This window comes from Zalophus californianus, chromosome 2 (assembly GCF_009762305.2).
Source record: "Zalophus californianus isolate mZalCal1 chromosome 2, mZalCal1.pri.v2, whole genome shotgun sequence".
Taxonomy (NCBI): domain Eukaryota; kingdom Metazoa; phylum Chordata; class Mammalia; order Carnivora; family Otariidae; genus Zalophus; species Zalophus californianus.
In genome coordinates, this window is record NC_045596.1 from 89,898,018 (window position 1) to 89,919,390 (window position 21,373).

At 35.3% G+C, this 21,373-nt stretch overlaps 1 protein-coding gene across 5 annotated transcripts in view; it reads left to right on the top strand.

Annotated features, from left to right (window-relative positions):
• The window catches only part of SEC24B (SEC24 homolog B, COPII coat complex component), an 86,973-nt gene that overhangs the window by 35,319 nt on the left and 30,281 nt on the right, over positions 1–21,373 (top strand). For 3 of the 5 annotated variants that reach the window (XR_003520677.2, XM_027598265.2, XM_027598266.2), the window contains exons 4-6: positions 4,196–4,300; positions 13,651–13,731; positions 16,313–16,536. Coding sequence is in view for 4 of the 5 variants with exons in the window: in XM_027598265.2 (XP_027454066.1) it covers positions 4,196–4,300; positions 13,651–13,731; positions 16,313–16,536 (410 nt within the window). In the remaining variant the exon portion in view is untranslated. The remainder of the gene's footprint in view (positions 1–4,195; positions 4,301–13,650; positions 13,732–16,312; positions 16,537–21,373) is intronic. The other 2 variants (XM_027598267.2, XM_027598268.2) reach the window with 1 other exon arrangement.

Here is a 21,373-nt window from a genome sequence, read left to right on the forward strand (position 1 = left end):
CATTTTAAGCTTTGAAATATATTAATTCATTTAATCCTCACAACAACCATTTGAGGTGGTTACTACCCCTTTTTACAGATGATGTAAATGAAAACTAGAGAGGTCAGTAACTTGCCCAGGGAAACATAGCTGGTAAGTGATAGAACTTAGAATTAAACCCAGAGTCCCCATCTTTATTCACAGCGTCCTGCTGTTTGTCTAGTCAGTCTTTCTTAACTGTTTCTGCTTTGTTCTCACGGGACTCTTTCAAAAGCAGTGGGTTCTCTGACAGTAATAGTTTTGAGCTGTGTGTATACAGGATTATTAAATAAATTCATCATGACTCCCACCAGTCTACTTTTCAGTGTTTCTGAATTAATAATATTCCAGTGAGGGGCGCCTGGGTGGCTCAGTCGTTAAGCGTCTGCCTTCAGCTCAGGTCATGATCTCAGTGTCCTCGGATCGAGCCCCGCATCGGGCTCCCTGCTCAGCGGGAAGCCTGCTTCTCCCTCTCCTACTCCCCCTGCTTGTGTTCCCTCTCTTGCTGTGTCTCTCTCTCTCTCTCTGTCAAATAAATTTTTAAAAATCTTAAAAAAAAAATATTCCAGTGAGCACCAACGCTATTTCTAACATATTTGGTCTTAACTGAAACATGAATGGCAAGGTAAAAGAAAGTTTATAGATATAGGGTGCCTTGATTAATCATTTAAGGAAGAAGGAAGTTTTCCCTTTAGTGCCAGAGATATTTTTATATGTCAGGGCTATGTATTGTAAGATTTAGGATAAGTTAAGAGTGTGTTTTCTTTGTAAAGTGAGAGAATGGCTGTTGTTAACATAGGCATTTTCTTAGGTGGGTAAGTTTTAGAAAGAGAATACTATGGAAAATTGATTCCGTTAAAACCATTATTTTGCAAAGACATGGAAAGTCTTACAGTATGTGTACCTAGTTTGAATACCAGCTTAAAAAAGATAACACTCAAAAGTCTGAACTCTTAAATTTAAAAAAAGCGAACTTCCACAAGGGATTTGTTCTCTTCAGACTCTTCAAATTTTATTTATTCCCAGTATAGCTGTATCCAGGGAACAGTGAAGTTGCCTTTTATTAAGCAGCTCCAAGAATATGGTCTCCTTTTGAGTTTTGCCTGAAGGTGCTTTAATATGAGAGGTAGTTTAAACCGAATGTCCTTTTTAAAATACTGGGGCCCAGTTGATAACAAAGCTCTTCATCATGTTGGGTTCTATCTACGAAGTATGTCTTGCTTCTTGATTTACTAGATTCACACTGATTAAAACAGAGTAAGTTAGGATTCAGCATTGCCACCCCATTTGGTGGTAGTGGGTGGGGTGGGAGGTACTCCATGTACATTTCTACAGTGGCTTTTAGGCCAAGCTCTAGAAGATGCGTATTCTGCCACCTCATATATGCAATCTGAGTATCTCATACACAGGTTCTGGCTCCTAAAGAAGGTCTAAATAAAGGCACTCAGGAAGTTTGCATAACCATTTACATATCCTAGAGTAGATGACTTGGCTGTCAACTCCTTTTTGGCTCCCTATTTGTTGCAGTTTGTATGTACTGTACCCAGCCTAAAGCAGGGCATTTAAATAAGGATTGATTGTTATTCTGGAGTCACCAATAAAAATGTCATATTCTTGTGCCATTAATATTCTCAAGCTTCAAACAAAGTTTACTTGGACAAGTAAAGAAAGGCTAAATTCTGAGCATAGTAAGAGTCACAGTTGGGGAAGGGCTTAAATCTTGACACTTTTATCTTTAGCACTTCTCAAAAAGGATTGCATCTTTTTTCAGGAAAGTAAAAATTTGAGTATGCTGTGCAACATTCTGTTAATATAGTACATTGACATCCATAGTATAACATAAAATGATATAATAATGTTACTCTATTTTATTCATAGGTTTGTTCCAGTGCATTAAGTAGTTGCTCTTTAGATTTTTTTTAATCATTGTGTAGCCATCTCATTTGTTTCCAGTTAAGCATTGGATATTTTTCCAATAATAAGTGAATCTGTTTTTAATTCAGTAAATGTGGAGAAAGAGAGGAAAATGTTTTATCATACATACAGGTTTGTGCTGTACTTTGGCTTCTTTGATTAGTTACAGAGTCATCAGTCTGAATATTGATTCAGTCATGAAAAGAATGGATTCTCTTCTGATTTTTTTCCTGCTTAGTGGCCCCTCTTAGCGCAGTAAATGGAATTTCTTCTTTCTCATTTCTTCTTATTGTGTACAAACACTCGTACTTTTTAAAGTGCAATACTAATTGCATTTTGAGAAAGTACTTAATTTTAAAGAGGTTCTTAAATTGAAGAATTTGTTTTCTTCTAAAATCTTTTTACAGGGTGCTTGGAGGGCTCAGTCGGTTAAGCATCTGCCTTCGGCTCAGGTCATGATTCCGGGGTCCTGGGATCGAGCCCCACCATGGGCTCCTTGCTCAGCGGGGAGCCTCCTTCTCTCTCTCTCTGCCACTCCCCCTGCTTGTGCTCTCTCTCTGTCAAATAAAAAAATAAAATCTTTTTACAGTTAACTTGTGTTTAATTGCACACTGTTTAGTATGTTTAACGCAAGGTCTATTATTAGTCAAATTTTCATTTTAAATAGGCTTTTGTTAGAGGAACATGCCACTCTGAATTTGGTCTTTCAGAGTATCAAATTGATTTCTTGTATTGCCTGAATTTATTTTAGTTCACATTGATTTTTACTTTCTCAGATGAGTTTGTGATAACTACTATTTTACCTATATATACTTTTGAAAGATTTTGTTTATGAGAGAGAGAGAGAGAGAGCATGAGCAAGGGGGGTAGGGGAGGTCAGAGGGAGGGGGAGAAACAGGCCCCCTGCTGAGCCCAGAGCCACCAGGGGGCTTGATCCTAGGACCCCTAGATCATGAGCTGAGCTGAAGTCAGATGCTTAACCAACTGAGCCACCCAGGCACCATTTTATTTTATATTTAAAAGATGTCTCAGCAAAGCCAGCAGATTTTTCTGTGACTTATTTGGTCCTAGTGAGAAGATCAAAGCTTCACTCATCAACAGTTTAACCTTTGCTCTCTTCTGAGCTCAAATTTTTCTCTTTAATAGCGTTTTTCCTATGATAGACATGAGTATGTTTATTAACATAACATGCTAATTTTAAAAGGTCACCTGAAAGAAAAAAAGAAAGCATCAGAGGACTACCATGTGATTTTGGTGAGGCAGGGCTTTATTGTGCTTCCGATATTGTGAAATGTCCTTAAAAATCCACACTGTGTTTCTGTGTTTTTTTCTTTTATCTTTTTTTTCAAGTTGAATTATAAGATTTTCTTTATAAGGATATTTATTCATTTTTATATTCTTATTTTTAATTGGGATTATTTTCCCTCGTAAAATTTTGTGAATGTTAATTTTTAGCCTAATTTTACCAGTTTTATTAAATAATAAAAATACCCAATCACGTTTTTTTTGAAGAAGTGTTACGTAGTTAACAGCTGTACCTTTTCCACACAATCTTCCTTCTCGTTGTGTCTTACACAGAGGACCAGTCTCATTCATCTGCTTCAGACTGATGTGTTCGCAATAGGCTGAGATGATTGGCCATCTCAGAAAATTCACTGTTTTGTAATTGTCACACTTGTAGGACCACAGTTAATAAGCTCTTTTTTTTTTTTTTTTTTTTTTTTGAGTGTCTGTGAGCAGAGAACTATTCTGAATACAGTTCTTTTCTTTAACCGTCATTCTTCTTCGGTTATGAGAACTGAGTTACCATCAAAGTGGCATTAGCAGAAGGAAGGTATCAAGTATTTGATGTGTGTTGAATGCGGTATAAATTCATTTCACTAGAAATGATCACTGCTCAGCAAGAATGCACAGTCCCAAAGGAAGTATACCACAAGGGCCCCAAGGTCAAAGAAGGTAAACATGTATAGAGCTCAGTAAAATTTTCACAGTATCATTGCAGTTTCCTGAATATTACCAGTGTAATACGTGGTACTTTTTTCACACTTAAACCAGTTCATGTAAAAGCTGCTTTTACTAAACTGCTTTGCAGAAATTATTCTAACGGTTCCAGTTTTGATAATAAATTTGCTAACATTAAAATGCATGCTGGGATGTTCTTTAGAATGGCAGAGTTCTTTCTCACTTTTAATGCAATGTCAAAATTTTATTTCTCCTCTTTCCTGTTGGTTTGACTCTTGTGTTTGTGCTTTCCACTTTACAGGCATGCAGTATGGTGACTATGTTAATAATCAAGCTAGCTCCGCACCAACTCCCTTGTCATCAGCTTCCGATGATGAGGAAGAGGAGGAGGAGGATGAGGAAGCAGGTCTGCTTTAGCTTTACGCCAGTTCTTGATCTTTCCTACTCAAATTTTCTTTTTATGTCCACAGTCTGTTAGCCTTTAAAAAAAAAAAAAAAAGTGTCTGCAGATTTAGCTCCATGAACTTGCTTGGTTTGGGTTATAGAAGGTTGGGTCACTTGAAATGAGGTGTTTTGCTTGTTTGCTTTATTTTTCCTCCTTTGGACATCTTTTACCATTTTGTAAGTGACAATACATCTTTCATGATGATAGAGTGCTTTCTTCTTTCAGAAATGCATTTCCTCTCATGTCACATATCAAAGAATGAGCCCTAATTGAAGCTTTTGGTCTGTGATTGCTTTAGCACCCTTTTAGGAATAATTTAATTATTTTCTGCTTTGCATGCCACTTTAATCAAAATAAACCATATGGATTTTATAATAGTGAAAGAGAAATTGACAGTCTTTCTTTTAGGTCCTTTTTGGCCCTTCTTGTCATATATTTAAAAGGCCCAAAATTTGTAGTTATTATCCTGCTTCTTGAAATAGTAGTTCACATCTTGCTAGTGAAGAAGTTGTGTATGTGGTTAAATGTTGAAGCCTGTTTAATGTCTTTTTCTGGCTTTGCTGGGTAGAACACTAAGCAGTTCAGTTCCTTCATTAATTTTAATAGTTTAAGACAACAGTAAGTGCTGACCTTTCAAGTTATATATGACCATGATTCTCCTTTGGTCATCTTTATTACTGAGTAGAAGGATTTGCTCTATAAACAATAAGTTTAAACACAAGTTTGTTTCTTATGCATTTTTGAAATATTCAAATCCTTGTGCACAATTAGAGGAGTAAAAATAGAGGTTTATAGATGGGGAGTAATTTTTTTTAAGTATGTAGATACCCATCTGTCTTTTTGGATTTTTTGTAATTTTTAAATTTTATATAATTTCAGTCTTACAGAAAACTTGTAAGAAGAGTAAAAGAAACTCCCATGTACACTTATATAAACCATTTTTGCCCCACTTGCTTTATTATTATACATTTTTTTCCTGCATCATTTAAAAGTAGGTTGGAGTTACCATGGACTTTTACCCCTCCGTACTTTAGTATGTATTTCCTCATTATAAGAACAATGTCTTACGTAACACAAATGCAATACAGTATTCAGGATATTAAACACTGATGTAATAATATCTGGTACATAGTCCATAGTTAGATCTCAACGGTTGTCTCAGTAAGATCTTTTATAGCTGTTTCCATGGCCCAGGATCCAATTCAGGGTCATCCATTGAATTTTGTTGCCATTTCTATTTAGACTCCTTCTATCTAAGACGATCCTTTAACCTTTCTTTCTTTTTCTTGACTTGACATTTTTAAAGAATACAGGCAAGTTGTTTTTTAGAATGCACCTCAGTTTGGGTTTATCTGATGTATCCTTGTAATTAGATTCAAATCATGTGTTTTTGGCAGGATTACCACTGAAGTAATATTGTGTTCTTAGTGCATCCTGTCCAAGGCACATGATGTTGATTTGTTCCCATATTGATGATGTTTACTTTGAGCACTTGATTATAATGGTGTCTCTGCCAAGTTTCTCCACTGTGAAGTTACCACTTTTTCCCATTGAAATTAATAAATAATTTGTGGGGAGATTTTTTGATAGCATGTAAATGTCCTGTTCTTAATTAAACTGTCACTCAGTTTTAGCATTTATTAATGATTTTCTAATTCGAACATTCCTTCTGTATTTATGAGTCAAGGTTTCAGTGTAAAGGAGAGCTTTTTCTTCTCCCTTGTTCACTTCTTTGGGTTCATATTGACTCATGGATTCTTATTTTATTCACTCAGTAATAACCCATCACAATCATTAGTTATTTTGATAGCAGCTAGTCCTAGATGTGGTCAGTGACAGCTTCTTCAAACTGTCTTTTGAACACGTTGCCATGAATCTTTAAGCACGTTGGGGCCTCGGTAAGATATTCCTAGCTCATCTTATACTGCTCCAACGATGGACTGAGCCATTTCTCCAAGGCGTCCTTTTTCCTTTAGTGAAGAAGGGTATTTTAGAAACTAAGATCTGATTGTAGTGTGTGGTTATTGCTACTAATGGGTCATTGTTCTCAGGCCTTGTATTATTATTTGAGCACTTACTGTGTGCCAGTTGCAGCACTAAAGAGCTAATGGGTTTTTGTGTCAGTTTTTCTAGATTCAGATCCTGACTTTGACACTTATTAGCTTTGTGACAAGTTTCTTAAATTCATTGAGTCTCAGTTTACTCACCTGTAAAATGGGAGTCATAATAGTAACAATTACATATGGTTATTTTGAGGATTGAAGGTATTCTTTGTAAAGAGCTTAGAACAGTGTCAGGCAAATGAAAAAGATTAACAGTCATTAACATTGAGATTATGTTCTTAACTGCAATTTATTCTTCTCAACAATCCTGTAAACCAGAGATAATTGGCTCCATTTTACAGAGTTGGCTGTGATCTGAACAAGCTGAGTACCATTTGTCTCTGGCCTCACAACCACTAAGTAGCAGAGTGGAGATTAAAACCGACGTCTCTCTTGTCTGCACAAAGGTGTGAAAAAAGGAGTCTCTGTCTTCTAGTGAGAACACAAAGCACTGGAGTAGGAGGAAACTAAAGGGCATGTGGCAGTAATCACTACTGTATTACTCACATATTGTCTTCCTCCTGCCTTTATTATGCAGCAAAACAGTAAGACTATATCATGGACATTTTTACTAGAATCCTGTGTTCTCAATTCATGGTTTGTTAAAAAAAAAATCATATATTGATTGCAAATTAAAGACATGTTCTGAATGGGGAAAAAATGTAGCTTTTACATGAATTTTATTTTATTTTTTTAAACCCTGCTCAGTTACAATAATTTTTTCATGTGTAAAGCGTTTACAGAAAGTTGCTCAAATTATTGTAGGGACTATATATAAGTATTTATGTAGAGATTTAGAGTGCTCTACTTTTTAAGCATTACCCTGTATTCATGGGACTTTTGTGTGTTTAGTTTATATGGAATTGTTCTCCATTTTTGAAAAAATAATGAGATATTAAGAGCAGGTTCAGAAATCATTAATATTCTTTATAATTATGGTATAGATTTTGTACTAGGGACAGTCTTATATTTTGTTAGAAGCTACTAAAAGTTCATAATTGTTGGAGAACAAACTTAAAGGAAGCTTGAGCAAGTAGCAAGCTATCAGGTTCCCATATGATTGTATCTTAAATCCTTCTCTTTAAGTTTATTCAGTCATGGGTATTCACTCCTTCAGTTGTTAGTGCTTGAGTGGACCATCAGTTTTAGACAAATACTTGAAAGTGGGAGTGAAAGGAAATAAGCAGTGAAATAAAAATTGAGAAGTGAAATGATGTGAAAGTGGGGAAAGAACACAAAGACTAATTCAGATTTCAGACTTTATCAGCCCTGTTCCTGGAAAACACTATCAGGTAATGTTCTGTTACTTGCTATACAGACTCTCAAGCACCTTTCCTCTAGGTAATTTTCAGGTTGGGAAGAGGTGAGAGGACAACGGGTAGCTTTCTCACATGGCTCTGGGAATGTGACAGCTTGGTGCTGTATTTTGTAAGTGCTAGTGGAATAAAACTTTTGATTTTTCGTAAGGAGTTTTAAGGTCATAGTCAGTTTTTGTTTGACTTTCACACAAACTAATAGTAATTAATCAGTTCCAGGTACTGCGTCAGAGATAATGATGTTTATGGTTTGCCTTGGGTATTTTAAAAGGTAATGTTGTATTCTGACACAGAACAAGTTAGGTCGACTCCTGTAGATAACAAGACAATATTGGCCTGCTTAGGTCTAACTTCCAAAGAGAATTCTTTTTTTTTTCTTAATTCAAGTATATAATACAGTATAATTAACTATAATACTATACTATATATTAGATTTCTCAGACTTACTCATCTTACAACAAGAAGATTGTACTCTTTGACCAATATCTCCCCCTTTCCCCTACCCCCCAAAAGAGAATCCTTAGAAGGATTCAAATCTGTCTTTCCCTTTAATTGATGTGATATTTTATTATTTTAACAGGTAAATGTCTTTCAGCTGAATTCAATACATATGTAATATATTTTTAAAATTTTATAAATTGAACGCATAATCTGGGTCTCTGAAGGATATAAAAGGATATTCATGCCACAAGAAAAGTATTTGAGGGTTTTCAGTGTTTATCTACATTATAAAGAAAATATGGTACCTGTTACCTGATATTTAGCTTATAAACACATGCCATACATATGTGTATATGATTACTATAGCTGGAAACTCCCAACTTTCTGTATACTGAGAAGGGGCAGAGTATTAGGGCTACAGTGGAAGGAGATTTGGTACCAGCATCTAGAGTTAGAATTCAAAAGGTACTTTCAAATAGAAATAGTATTCAAGTAGTAATTAGATGTCTAGGCTAGCCCCAAATCTAATTAACTGAAATACTAAACATTTGAAAATGCTCTCTTTTTTTTTTTCTCCAGCCATGGCAAATGTATATAGTATTTAATCAGTAATACAGCTTATGTGTTTTATAAGTACCTGCAAACTGGACCTATCTAAGGTTTAAGAATGAGGGCAAGTCTCTAAGCTATTCATTTGACTAAAGCCAGATTATACACAGAAAGAAGTATTTTGCTTGGTGTCATGCTTCCAGAGATTAATAAAGTAGCATAGCCTCCTCCATATACTCATAATATGATAGGGAAGCATATATGATTACAATATATCTTGATAAGTGCATTAATTAAGGGGTGAGAAAATGTCCTGACATAGGAAAGGAAATGATTTTCCATGGGTATATCAGAAAGGTTTAATGGAGGATTTGAAATTTGAAGGATAAGTAGGAATTTGCCATGTGGAAGAAGAGAATCTAGGCTCGTGAACCAATATCTGCAGTGCATAAATGCAAGAAAAGATGGTATGTTGGGTGCAGAAGTAGAAGATCAGTGTGATTGCATCATAAGGTAAAAGAGAGAAAATGGTGTGGGAATAGGAGAGAAATAGAGGTGAAGAGGGCAATTGGATGCCACATTTTGAAGTTCCTTATGATACCACAAAGGTATTTAGACTTTATTCTGTAAGATGGTAGGGGAATTGTGAAGGTTTTTTTAGACTTGTTCAGAATATTAACTTGTATAATGCACTTCTTAAGAAAATACCACTTTGACTTGTGTTGGCAGTGATGTCGTGACCTGATTAGAATTAAACAATAAGTTTTAGCAAAGCTTGAGATGTTTAGTTCAGTGGTTCATCAGGATTTAAAACTTTTATCATGGTTTTGCTATTTTAACAAGTTGAAAATAGAGATTAGCATTGGTGCTTTTCTTCCTAAAGTGAATTTTAAAGTAAGCTAGCAGGTTTCAAATTATTTAATAAAACAATATTTTTTTTAATTTATTCATTTGAAAGAGAGAGTTGGGGGGTGGAGCAGCAGAGGAAGAGGGAGAGAGAGAGAATTTCCAGCAGACTCCCTACTGAGTGTGGAGCCTGATGTAGGGTTCGATCCCAGTACCCTGAGATTATGATCTGAGCCAAAATCAAGAGTCAAATGCTCCCTACTGAGCCACCCAGGCACCTGAAAACAGAATATTTCTACAAAATTAATACTTTAAATCTTTAAAATAACTTGATATGTGTAAGCAGTCTTACCTTTATTTTTTTTTCAAGAATAATTATTTCTTGATATTTACATTTAAAAGTTTTTCTTGGGTGCCTGGGTGGCTCAGTCAGTTAAAAGTCTGCCTTCAGCTCAGGGCATGATCTCCTGGGATCGAGTCCCGCATCAGGCTCCCTGCTCATTGGAGAGCCTGTTTCTCCCTCTCCCTCAGCTGCTCTCCCTGCTTGTACACTCTCTCTCTGTGTCTATCAAATAAATAAATAAAATCTTTTTTATTTATTATTTTTTTATTTATTATTTTATTTATTAACTTGACAGAGAGAGCCAAGAGCAGAAACACAAGATTCAGAGAGAATGCTATGTATTTTTTTATTTTTTCCTTTTTTTTATTATGTTAATGCTGTGTATTTTTTTAAATAATAGCTTTATTGAAATACTGTAAAATTTACTCATTTAAATTGTACTATTTGGCAGTTTTTAGCATATTAACAAAGTTCTGCAACAATCACTGTGTAATACCAAAACTTTTATCACCCCAGGTAGAAACTTCATACCTTTTAGCAGTCACTTCCTGTTCTTACCCTCCTCCACACATACATACACACAGCTCTAGACAACCACTAATCTACTTTTTGCCTCTAGATTTGTCTGAGCATTTCATATAAATAGGTCATATAATATGTGGATTTTTTGTGACTGGCTTCTTTCTCTTCTCATAGTGTTTTCAAGGTTCATCCATGTTGTGGCATATATCAATACTTCATTTCTTTTGGGCGCCTGGGTGGCTCAGTTGGTTAAGTGACTGCCTTCAGCTCACGTCATGATCCTGGAGTCACAGGATCGAGTCCCACATTGGGCTCCCTGTTCGGCAGGCGGCGGGGAGTCTGCTTCTCCCTCTGACCCTGGTCCCCCCCCCTTTTCATGCTCTCTCTCTCAAATAAATAAAATCTAAAAAAAAAATACTTCATTCCTTTTTATTGCTGAATAATAGTTATGTAGATATATCACATTTTATTTATCCATTCATAAGTTGATGGACATTTGGGTTGTTTCCACTCTGGCCACAGGAGTATTGCTGCTGTTAACATTCATGTACAGCGCTTTGTGGAGGTGTGTGTTTTTATTTCTTTTGAGCAAATTGCCAGGTCATTAGGTAACTCTGTGTTTAACCTTTTGAGAAACCACTAGAACGTTTTCCAACATGACTGCACCCTTTTATAGTCTCATGAAGTTTCCAACTGCTCTGTATTCTTGCTAAAACTTGGTATTATCTGTCTTTTCAGTTATAACCACCCTGGTGGATGTGAAGTGGCATCTCATTGTGGTTGTAATTCTCATTTCCTTAGTGGCTAATGATGTTGAGCATCATTTCATGTACTTATTGGCTATTTGTTTATCTTCTTTGGAGAAGTGTCTGTTTAAGTCCTTTACCCATTTTTAATTTGGTTATTTGTCTTTTTATGGTTGAGTTGTAAGAATTCTTTTTATTCTGCATACTGGACCCTTATTGGATGTATAATTTGCAAATATATTTTCCCATGTCTCTTCTTCTTGATGGTATTGTTTGGAGCATAAAAGTTTTCAATTTTCCTAAGATCCAATTTACTCTTCTTGTTGCTTGTGCCTTTGATGTCATATTTAAGAATCCTTTGCCAGTCCACGGTCACAAAGATTTACTCCTATATTCTCAGATTTTTGGTGCTTACGTTTAGGTCTGTGACCCATTTTCAGTTAATTTTATTGTAGGGTGTAAGGAAGGGGTCTAACTTTATTCTACTTCACATGGCTGTCTTGTTGAAAAGAATATTCTTTCCCCATTCATGTTGTCTTAACATATGGTTTTGAGGTGAGATTCTCATAACATGAAATTAACCATTTTAAAGTGTATAATTCAGTGTCATCTAATAGTACAACCACCACGTCTGTCTGGTTCTATCATTTTGGTTGTTGTACAGTCATCACTTCTATCTAGTTCTAACTTTGAGAAAGTACTGAACCAGGTAGAACTGAACATTTTCATCATCCAAAAGGAAACTCGCATTTTCATTAACTTCCCATTTTCTCCTCCTCTCAGCCCCCAGCAACCACCAATCTACTTTCTATCTCTGTAGACTTACCCCATTCCGGGTATTTCATATAAATAGAATCATAATTGTGACCTTTTGTGTCTGGCTTCTTTTGTTTAGCATGTTTTCAAGGATCATTCACATTGTAGCATGTATCAGTACTCCATTCCTGTGGATAGCTGAATAATATCCCATTATATAGATATGCCATATTTTGTTTATCCATTCATCTATTGATGAATATTTAAGTTTTGGTATATTTTGGGGAGAGACTTAACTAAACAAAGATTTTATTTTAATAATTGAAGTACAGTTAATATACAGTGTTAGATTCAGGTATGCAGCGTAGTGATTTGATAATTCTATACATTACTCAGGGCTCAGCACACTAAGTGTAGTCACCATGGGTTACCATTTGGTGTCATTAGAACATTTTCAACTCTATTCCCTGTGCCGTACTTTCATCTCCATGACTGATTTATTTGATAACTGGGAGTTTGTACCTCTTATTCCCCATCACCTGTTTTACCCATCCCCTTACCCGCCTCCCCTCTGGCAACCACCAGTTTGTTCTCTATAGTTGAGTCTGTTTTGTTGTTTATTTGTTCATTTGTTTTGTTTTTTAGATTCTACATATAAGTGAAATCATATGGTATTTATCTTTCTCTGACTTATTTTGCCTAGCATAATACCCTCTAGATCCATCTGTTGTAGCACATGGCAAGATGTCATTCTTTTTTATGGCTGAGTAATATTTCTCTCTCTCTCTCTCTCTCTCTCTCTCTCTGTGTGTGTGTGTGTGTGTGTGTGTGTGTGTGTGTGTGTGATCTTTACCCATTCATCTATCGGTGGACATTTGGGTTGCTTCTATACCTTGGCTATTATAAATTATGCTGCAGTGAACAGAGGGGTACATATATCTTTTCAAATTAGTGTTTTGGTTTTGGGGGGTAGATACCCAGTAGTGGAATTACTGGATTGTATGGTTTTTTGGTTTTGTTTGTTTGTTTGTTTGTTTGTTTTGAGGAACCTCCATACTGTTTTCCATTGTGGCTGCAGCAGTTTACATTCCCACCAACAGTGTATGAGGGTTCCCTTTCCTTTACATCCTGACCAAAGCTTGTTATTTCTTGTCTTTTTGATACTAGCTAGCCATTCTGACTGAGGCATAGAAATGCGGAGTAGCAGGCTAGGTAGCAGCCCAAGCCGGAGACTCCTCTTTTAAGAAGGTTTCATACAGCTGTGCTGCCTTATAAAAGTCACTAAAATTTCATTATCTTAAAATATGCTAGTACTGATAAAATGTATTTAATAGCTTGAGATTTGGTAGATGCGATCTTGGAGGTGTTATTCTGGTAACATTTCCGTCAATCTAACATTTATATTTGTGTGTTCTACTAATTTTAAAAGTTTGATACCTGTTCTTCTCTAAGACACACCTTCACATGCATTTGATTAAATTGTGTTCCACTTGCCAGCTCCATATTCTCCCCACTCTTATTAACAGAAATTTATATATGGTTTTTAAAGGTCGTTAAACATCAGTCACTTTGAGTTTAGAGTCAAGAATTTTCCTAGTTCAGCAAAACATCTTTTTCCAAATTGCCAGAGGCTGCTCTATGATACACTGTCATTTTTAAACTTAGTGCATATTTCCATTTTTCCTTTTAGGTGTTGATAGCTCTTCTACCACAAGCAGTGCTTCTCCAGTGCCCAACAGTTACGATGCCTTGGAAGGAGGCAGCTACCCAGGTAATTCGTTTTGTGCTTCTTTGATGCTTACTTGAAAAATTACTGACCATCAGTTTTTTTCCAAACATCAACATATATATAATTAGCAGGCTGTATTTTTAACAGAAAAAAGGGACATTTTCTGGTATTTCTCAGCCTTAAATTAGTAGTTTAATTGTCATATAACAACTACAAATGTTATTTCTGAGAGGCCTAAGGAAATCTATTATTTTATTTTTGTTATCATGCTCTTTATCTTTTTCCTCTTTCTAAAAGACTTTTAATACTAAATAATTCTCCTCTTTCCCTCCTTTCTTATACTGGTAACTCCTTAAGTAAATTTTATATTTCTGTTCTCATGCTTAGGTCCTTGAATTCCTTCCAGCTAACCTCTGAATATAAATAGTCTTTGACTCTTTACTCCCCCCATGGCTCCTGGCTGCCTCACCAGGTAAACAGACTAACCAACTTGGGGGTAGATCTTGGAGGCATTACTTTTAACCTTATCTGGAAATAACTTTGGCCATTATATAGGAATAGGAGTGGTGGATAGTATTAGAAAAAAATACAAACTTAAGTTTTAGAATTAGTGGTCATTTCATTATAATATCTTAAACTGTGATCTTCCTTTTTAGTCTGTCTCTTATCACAGATAACCTGACAACCACATCTGACTGCTCTCTTCTCACTTTTTCTAGTGATTCGAAACTTTAGGACTAACAGAACAAGTAATTTTGCCCTTCTCTTTATTTCTTACCACTTTGGTAATAATCCAGGATGGAGCTTAATTGAAGTTGGCATATGCTGGACTTAACATACCATCTTGCTATCACTATCCTACGAATCGGTAGAAAACTTTCATCTTCTCAGCTTAGTAGAGTTCCCTTTTAATATTTCAAGAATACTTCAACAAGCTACTCTTTTGTGGTTAAGGATTTTTTTCCTAGGGATGTGTGTTTGTGTAAGAAATTGTGGATCATTCCAAAAGCAGTCACCGTTATCAAAATATTCTAGAATTCGTGGACTAAAAGGTGAATACTACATGTGGAATCAGTATATTATGAACCTGAAACTAATATAACACTGTATGTTAACTATACTGGAATTTAAAAAAAATTTTTTTAACTAAATTTTTTTAAAAAGATGAATTTACTATAACTGTATAGTATTTCGTGAGCTTCAAATTAACCTAACAGAAACAAAAAGAAAATTAACCTGAAGTGAAATGCTGAATGTGGTAGTTAAAAGATCGTGGCTTTGGAGTTCAACCTTGCTTTGTCTGTCCATATTCATTTCATCAACAAATCGTAATCTTACTATGAACTGTGCTGACATTGAGTGACCTTGGGCAAGTTTTCTAGCTATTTATAACTACACCAAAATTAAAGATGCGAACATCTATAGCAGTAAGATTAAATGAATTGAAAATACTGTGTCAGGTGCTAGGACAGAATTCAGGACTATAGAAATGTATGTATGGTATATCATCCCTTTCCTAAGGAAGGGGAGAAGTGTTAGACCTCCACGTTTGACTCCAGCTATTTATATCTTGTGCTGATGGCTATTACCATGTTAAGAGACCTTTCTACTTACATTCCCATCACTGTGAGGAAGAATAAGCAGGGCATGACAGTACATTGAACCTCTTGTCCTATTAAGAAATCTGGGAGGTTACCAGAAAGCCAGTAAGCCAGCCCTTGCCTAATAAGCACAAGATGATAGAAGAATGTCTGGGAACATATCTTCAAAATGAGAGCCAATAGATATTGTCTGTAGAAAGATATGATTGTTGAAGAATCTTTAAAAAATACATTTTATTAAGTCACATGCTTTTAAGAGCATATTTTTTGCAGTATCTGGTTGCTGGTGAAGAATATAATTTTTATATGAAAAGTAGATTGAAATTCATATATATTATATAGACCTGACATTTTTAAAAATAAGACTAACATTGTAACATGTTAATAATGGTATGTGTAGTAGAGTAATTTTTAGGGTTTCTTCTGATATTTGTGCTTGATGATTAACTTTTCTACACTTTTTTCTCAGTTTTAATCAAATTTTAGTTTTGTTTTGTTTTTTTAAGATTTTATTTATTTATTTGAGAGAGACTGCACAAGCAGGGGGAGTGGCAGGCAAAGGGAGAGGGAGAAGCAGACTCCCCACTGAGCAGGGAGTCCACTGTGAGGCTCCATCCCAGGACCCTGGGATCATGACCTGAGCTGAAGGCAGACGCTTAACCGACTGAGCCACCCAGGTGCCCCTAGTTTTTTGTTTTAAATTTAAATATAAATAAAGGAAAAACATTTATTCATTAAATTTTATTTGGCATCTATTACATACCAGACATTGTTTTAGAAGCTGGACACTATACACTGTCTTTTATATTCTTACAATTTTGCCTCTGCAAATAATACAGACTTCTAGCTGACTGAAGGGGGCAAAGGGCTCATGATTCTATTCTCACTACTTCTGTGGATGTTTGCAATTTCTCATAATAAAAAGTTTAAAAAAGGAAAATGCCAATTATGGCTTGCCCAGGAGCCAAGTCTTTATAGAGTCTTGATTTTCAGCAGTAACACCATGTTTTTCCCTTTGTTAGATATGCTTTCCTCATCAGCAAGCAGTCCCGCTCCTGATCCCGCTCCTGAACCTGACCCTGCTCCGGCTCCAGCTCCTTCTGCTCCTCAGCCTTCAAAAATGGCTAAGCCATTTGGGTATGGTTATCCAGCTCTTCAGCCTGGTTATCAGAATGCTACAGCACCACTTAACTCTGCAGTACCGCCCAGTAGCCCAGGGTATTCTGGGTTCCAGCCGTATGCTCAAGTATGTGTAAAGACATTGCATTTCCAAAATTTGTAACTATTATCAGTTCTCACAAATCCCTGGTGATTCAAATGGATTATAGGTGCAAATACAGATAAGCCTAGATCAAACATACATACATTTTGGTTCCAGTTGTGTGTGTGTGTGTGTGTGTGTGTGTACATAGATAGAGATAAAAAGAAATATAAATAACAAATCTTTAAAGAGGTTAAATCTGGATCAAGATATTAGCTGTGATTTTTCTGTCCTTTGTTGTACTTTTATTTTTAGAGTCTTGCAGGTATTAATTTTATAATCAGGAAATTAAATGTTAAGTTTTTTTAAAAGTCTGTATTACTAAGCTGACTTTTTCCTCAAAAAAAAAAAAATAACATGTTATAAATGTGGTTTAGGATTTTGGTTTCAACTCTTAGATCGAAGAAGTCTTCAGGATATGATGTATAACTGAAATTGGTAACAGTCTCCACAAACATAAATGCTAATCAGTAGTTATGTTTATTAGTAACTACTGCTGTGACCCATTCTGATATCACCTTTTTTGAAGTCACCTTTTAAATGCCTAATAATACAGAATAGTAAGTATCTTACATTTATTTTTATTAAGAATGTAAAATATAAGGAAACAATTGAAATGGTAAAGCATTTTACTTAAAATGAAAAAGCATTCTTTAGTAGACTTACCTTATAGAAATTTCATCTTACAGGACACTAATGAAGATTAGAGGGACATAGGAAAATCATGGGTCTGGAATTTAATCTTAGAATTAAGGCACAGAAGGAAGAAGGAAACTGGGAGAGGCACTGGAGAAATATGATTGGTTAGAACAGATTTTTCTGCCTTCCATTTTGTTAGTTTCTTTATGACTTTATTGGATCCAGATGAAACAATTTTGTAAGTCATTATTTTCTGACTCTTGTGCTTTAGGGAAATGGTTTTTGGGGGTTGTAATATATAACGTATTCCTACATTTTAATGAGAAGAAAACCAAGTTCAAAGAAAGGATCTGGTTCTTGGAGGAAGTTTTGGGCAAGGAAAAAATTGTAACGGTATTCCACAAGGACAGAGGAAAAGGTTCTTGGACCAGATCTGGCCTGCTGCCCATTTCTGCAAATAAACTTTTATTGGAATAGAGCCTCGTGCATTCTTTTATATATTATCTGTGACAACTTTTGCACCACGGTGGTAGAATTGAGTAGCTGCAGAAGAGATGTGTGGCTCTTAAAGCTTTAAAATATTTACTACCTGACCCTCTACAGAGAAAGTTTGCTGACCCTTGAAATAGTAGAATGGAAAGTATTGTGGGGTGTTTTTTTTGTTTTGTTTTGTTTTTGTTGTTGTTAAGATTTTATTTATTTATTTGAGAGAGAGGGAGAGTACAGAGGGAAAGTGAGAAGCAGACTCCCCACTGGGCAGACAGCCCTATGTGGGCCTCGATCCCAGGACCCTGAGATCATGACCCAAACCAAAGGCAGATGCCTAACCAGCTGAGCCACCCAGGCACCCCAAAAGTATTGTTCTTGTTCCATTTTATTTGGAAGGTTATTTTAGAAAAGTTAAGAGGTTGTCCTTGGAATAAAAATAAAAATTAATATTTATTATGCTAGATTTTAAAAATAATTTCATTCTGTTCTTCTGTAATCTCCGTCCTTTTTATACCCCAGCTCCGGTGCAAAGATCACAGGAATTTGAATGAAGGAGACAGAGGCAGACTGAAAAGTAACTGATTCTTAATCATGGGAGAAGTAAACATCATAAAGCAAAAGCTTTAGACTTTATACTGTTAGAGATCATTCACTTCCACCTTTCCTTTTTTATAACTTTTTATTGAAATATAATCTGTATTATATTTATGTACAATTATATAAATTAACATCATACTGTTCGATACCTTTCTACAAATTGAACACATGTAACCAACAGCCAGAACCCTTTCTCATGCCTTTTCCAGTCATCCCCAAACGAGAGTTAGCAACTGTCTTGACTTCTAATACCACACACTAATTTTGCCTGTTTTTAATAATAGCTGTGTATATTCTTGCCTAGGCTCTTTGGCTCAACGTTATGCTTACTGTGTGCTTGTAGTTCGTTCATTTTCATGGTTGTATGTACTCCGTTATGTGAATATACTAGTTTATTTATTTGTTCTATTGTTGATGGGTGTTAGGGTAAGTTTCCAGTGTGGGGCTATTATGAATAGTGCTATTGTGAATATTTCTGTTCATGTCTTTTAAATGAATGTATGTATCAAGGAGTGGAATTGCTGGGTCCTGGAGTATCCATACTTTCAGCAGTTAATGCCAGACAGTTTTCCAAAGCAGATGTTCCATTTTATACCTCCATTAGCAGTGTGTGAGAGTTCCAGTTACTGCACATCCTTGTCAACACTTGGAATTTTGACTTCTTTATAGCAGTTACCTTCCTTTGATTATTTAATTGAAGAAATTGAGACTCAGATAAGTGAAATCATCTGTCCAAGACCAGGCTTAGTTCTGAGAATACAAGTCTTTACAGTTCAGAATTAAGCACTTTTTTTCCTCTCTTTAACTGGTAGGGACTTGTGCAGAAGAAAACCAAAGTCATATTTGATATATGTATCTAAGGAAGATTACAAAGCAGCAATTTGTTTTTGTTTAATCTGAATTTAAAATAGTTTTTTGGACATTAGTTTCAGGGTCATTGAACAATAATGATTTAAACATAATAGCTAGGCTGTACATTTAAATTCTTACCTATCTACTAAAAAAAGATGATAGATTTTAATCTAAGATTAATATTAGCAAGCTAATTTTAAAAGAAGCTATTTAAAGGTGACTTTTTTTATGCCCTTCTGGTCCCACAATTATGGCCAAGAGGGCTATCAGGGTCACCAAGAATAATTTGGAGGTTGCCAAGGACTTGTTTTGAAGTGTTTTCAAGTCTGACCGAGAACTCTGACAAATTTGGGGAGGGAGAATTAAAAAAATAAAAGAGTAATAGGAATAAGATCAGAGGTAGTGAGGGACCATAGTCCAAAGCTTAGATTTTATCCCAAGTGCAAAGGGGAAACATGGGAGATTTTATGTAATGGAGTGATATATCTGATTTACATTATTTAGAGAATCATTTTGGCTGCTGTGTGAAGAACAGGTTAGGAATGGAAGTATTTGAAAAGACAAAAATGGAAACAGGGAGACAAATGGAACCTTTGCCATTATTCCAGAAATGTATGATTGTGCTTTGTTCTAAGGTGGTATTGGTGAAGGTAATGAAAAGTGGATGGATAATATCTATCTTTTGACTTATTGATGGATTTGTTATGGTAGTTGAGAGAAAGGAAGGTGAAAAGATAAATGTTAGGTTTTTGGCAGAGCGATTGGGTAGAGGGTAGTTCATTTACTTTGAAGGTGAAGGGAGACAGATAGGTCTAAGAGTGGCAATTGAGTTGGCCATGTTAAGTTAAAATGCCTAATAGATTTACATGGAGCTATCTAGCAGGCCGTAAAAGTGTATATGAATGCCCATTCATCTGTATTACCAAGTCCACCAAGAATTATTTTTTATAAGCAAACATCTTTTTATAATTATTAGTCATTTATGTTTCTTTACTGAAGTCCCAGTTCATATTCTTTCATCATTATTCAGGTCCTCTGGTTTATAAAAGCCATCTATAATAAGTATATTAACCTTTTGTCTAATATATATTGCAATTTTTTTCCTCCACCTTGACATTTGTTTTTAATTTTAATGGTATTTTTTTGACATTGAAGGAATATCTAAATTTTATGTAGTTGTATTATTATTTTTATTTTATTTTTAAAGATTTTATATATTTATTTGACAGAGAGAGCGAGCACAAGCAGAGGGAGTGGCAGGCAGAGGGAAAGGGAGAAGCAAGCTCCCCACTGAGCAGAGAGCCTGACAAAAGGCTAGGTCTCAGGACCTAGCTGAAGGCAAATGCTTAACCAACTGAGCCACCTAGGCGCCCCCATATAATGATTTCTTTTGTTTTTACTTTTGTTTGTATCCTTTAAAAGATCCTTTCAACCTTCCAGCTATAAATTTTTTTAGTTCTTAGGTGATTTCAGTTTTGCGTTGTTAATCTATTTAAGGTTTTATTTTGGCTCATAATGTAAATAAACTCATTTTCCCCAAAAAAGTTAGCTCTAAGTTCATTATCATTTATTAAATAATCTGTTTTTTTCACTGGCCAGTTATTCATTAAGTCACTTTGAGTTCATAGAAAGCTGTGAATTCATAATAATACTAAATTATAACATGTAACACAGAAAAAATAAGCAAAGCAAAACTCATTGAACATCATTGTACATTTTTATGGCATCAACTCATTATTCTGAAAATTGATCATTGAAAAAACTTGGAAACAAAAGCATTTATCCTGCTTTTCCAGTATGAACTGTATTCACAGAATCTAAATTCTTGATGCTGAAAAACATTGCTGCTGAAATTTGTTGTGAGGTTTAACTGTGCTAAGATTTAAATTCATTATTTTGCTTTGAGTTTTTTCCAAGAATGCTTTAAATTGAACTATCTTATTAAAATCATTCTATTTCCAAAAGAAGAAGATAGCAGGAGGGAAGAATGAAGGGGAGTAAGTCAGACGGGGAGACGAACCATGAGAGACGATGGACTCTGAAAAACAAACTGAGGGTTCTAGAGGGGAGAGGGGTGGGGGGGGTGGGTTAGCCTGGTGATGGGTATTAAAGAGGGCACATTCTGCATGGAGCACTGGGTGTTATGCACAAACAATGAATCATGGAACACTACATCAAAAACTAATGATGTAATGTATGGTGATTAACATAACAATAAAAAGTTATTTAAAAAAAAATCATTCTA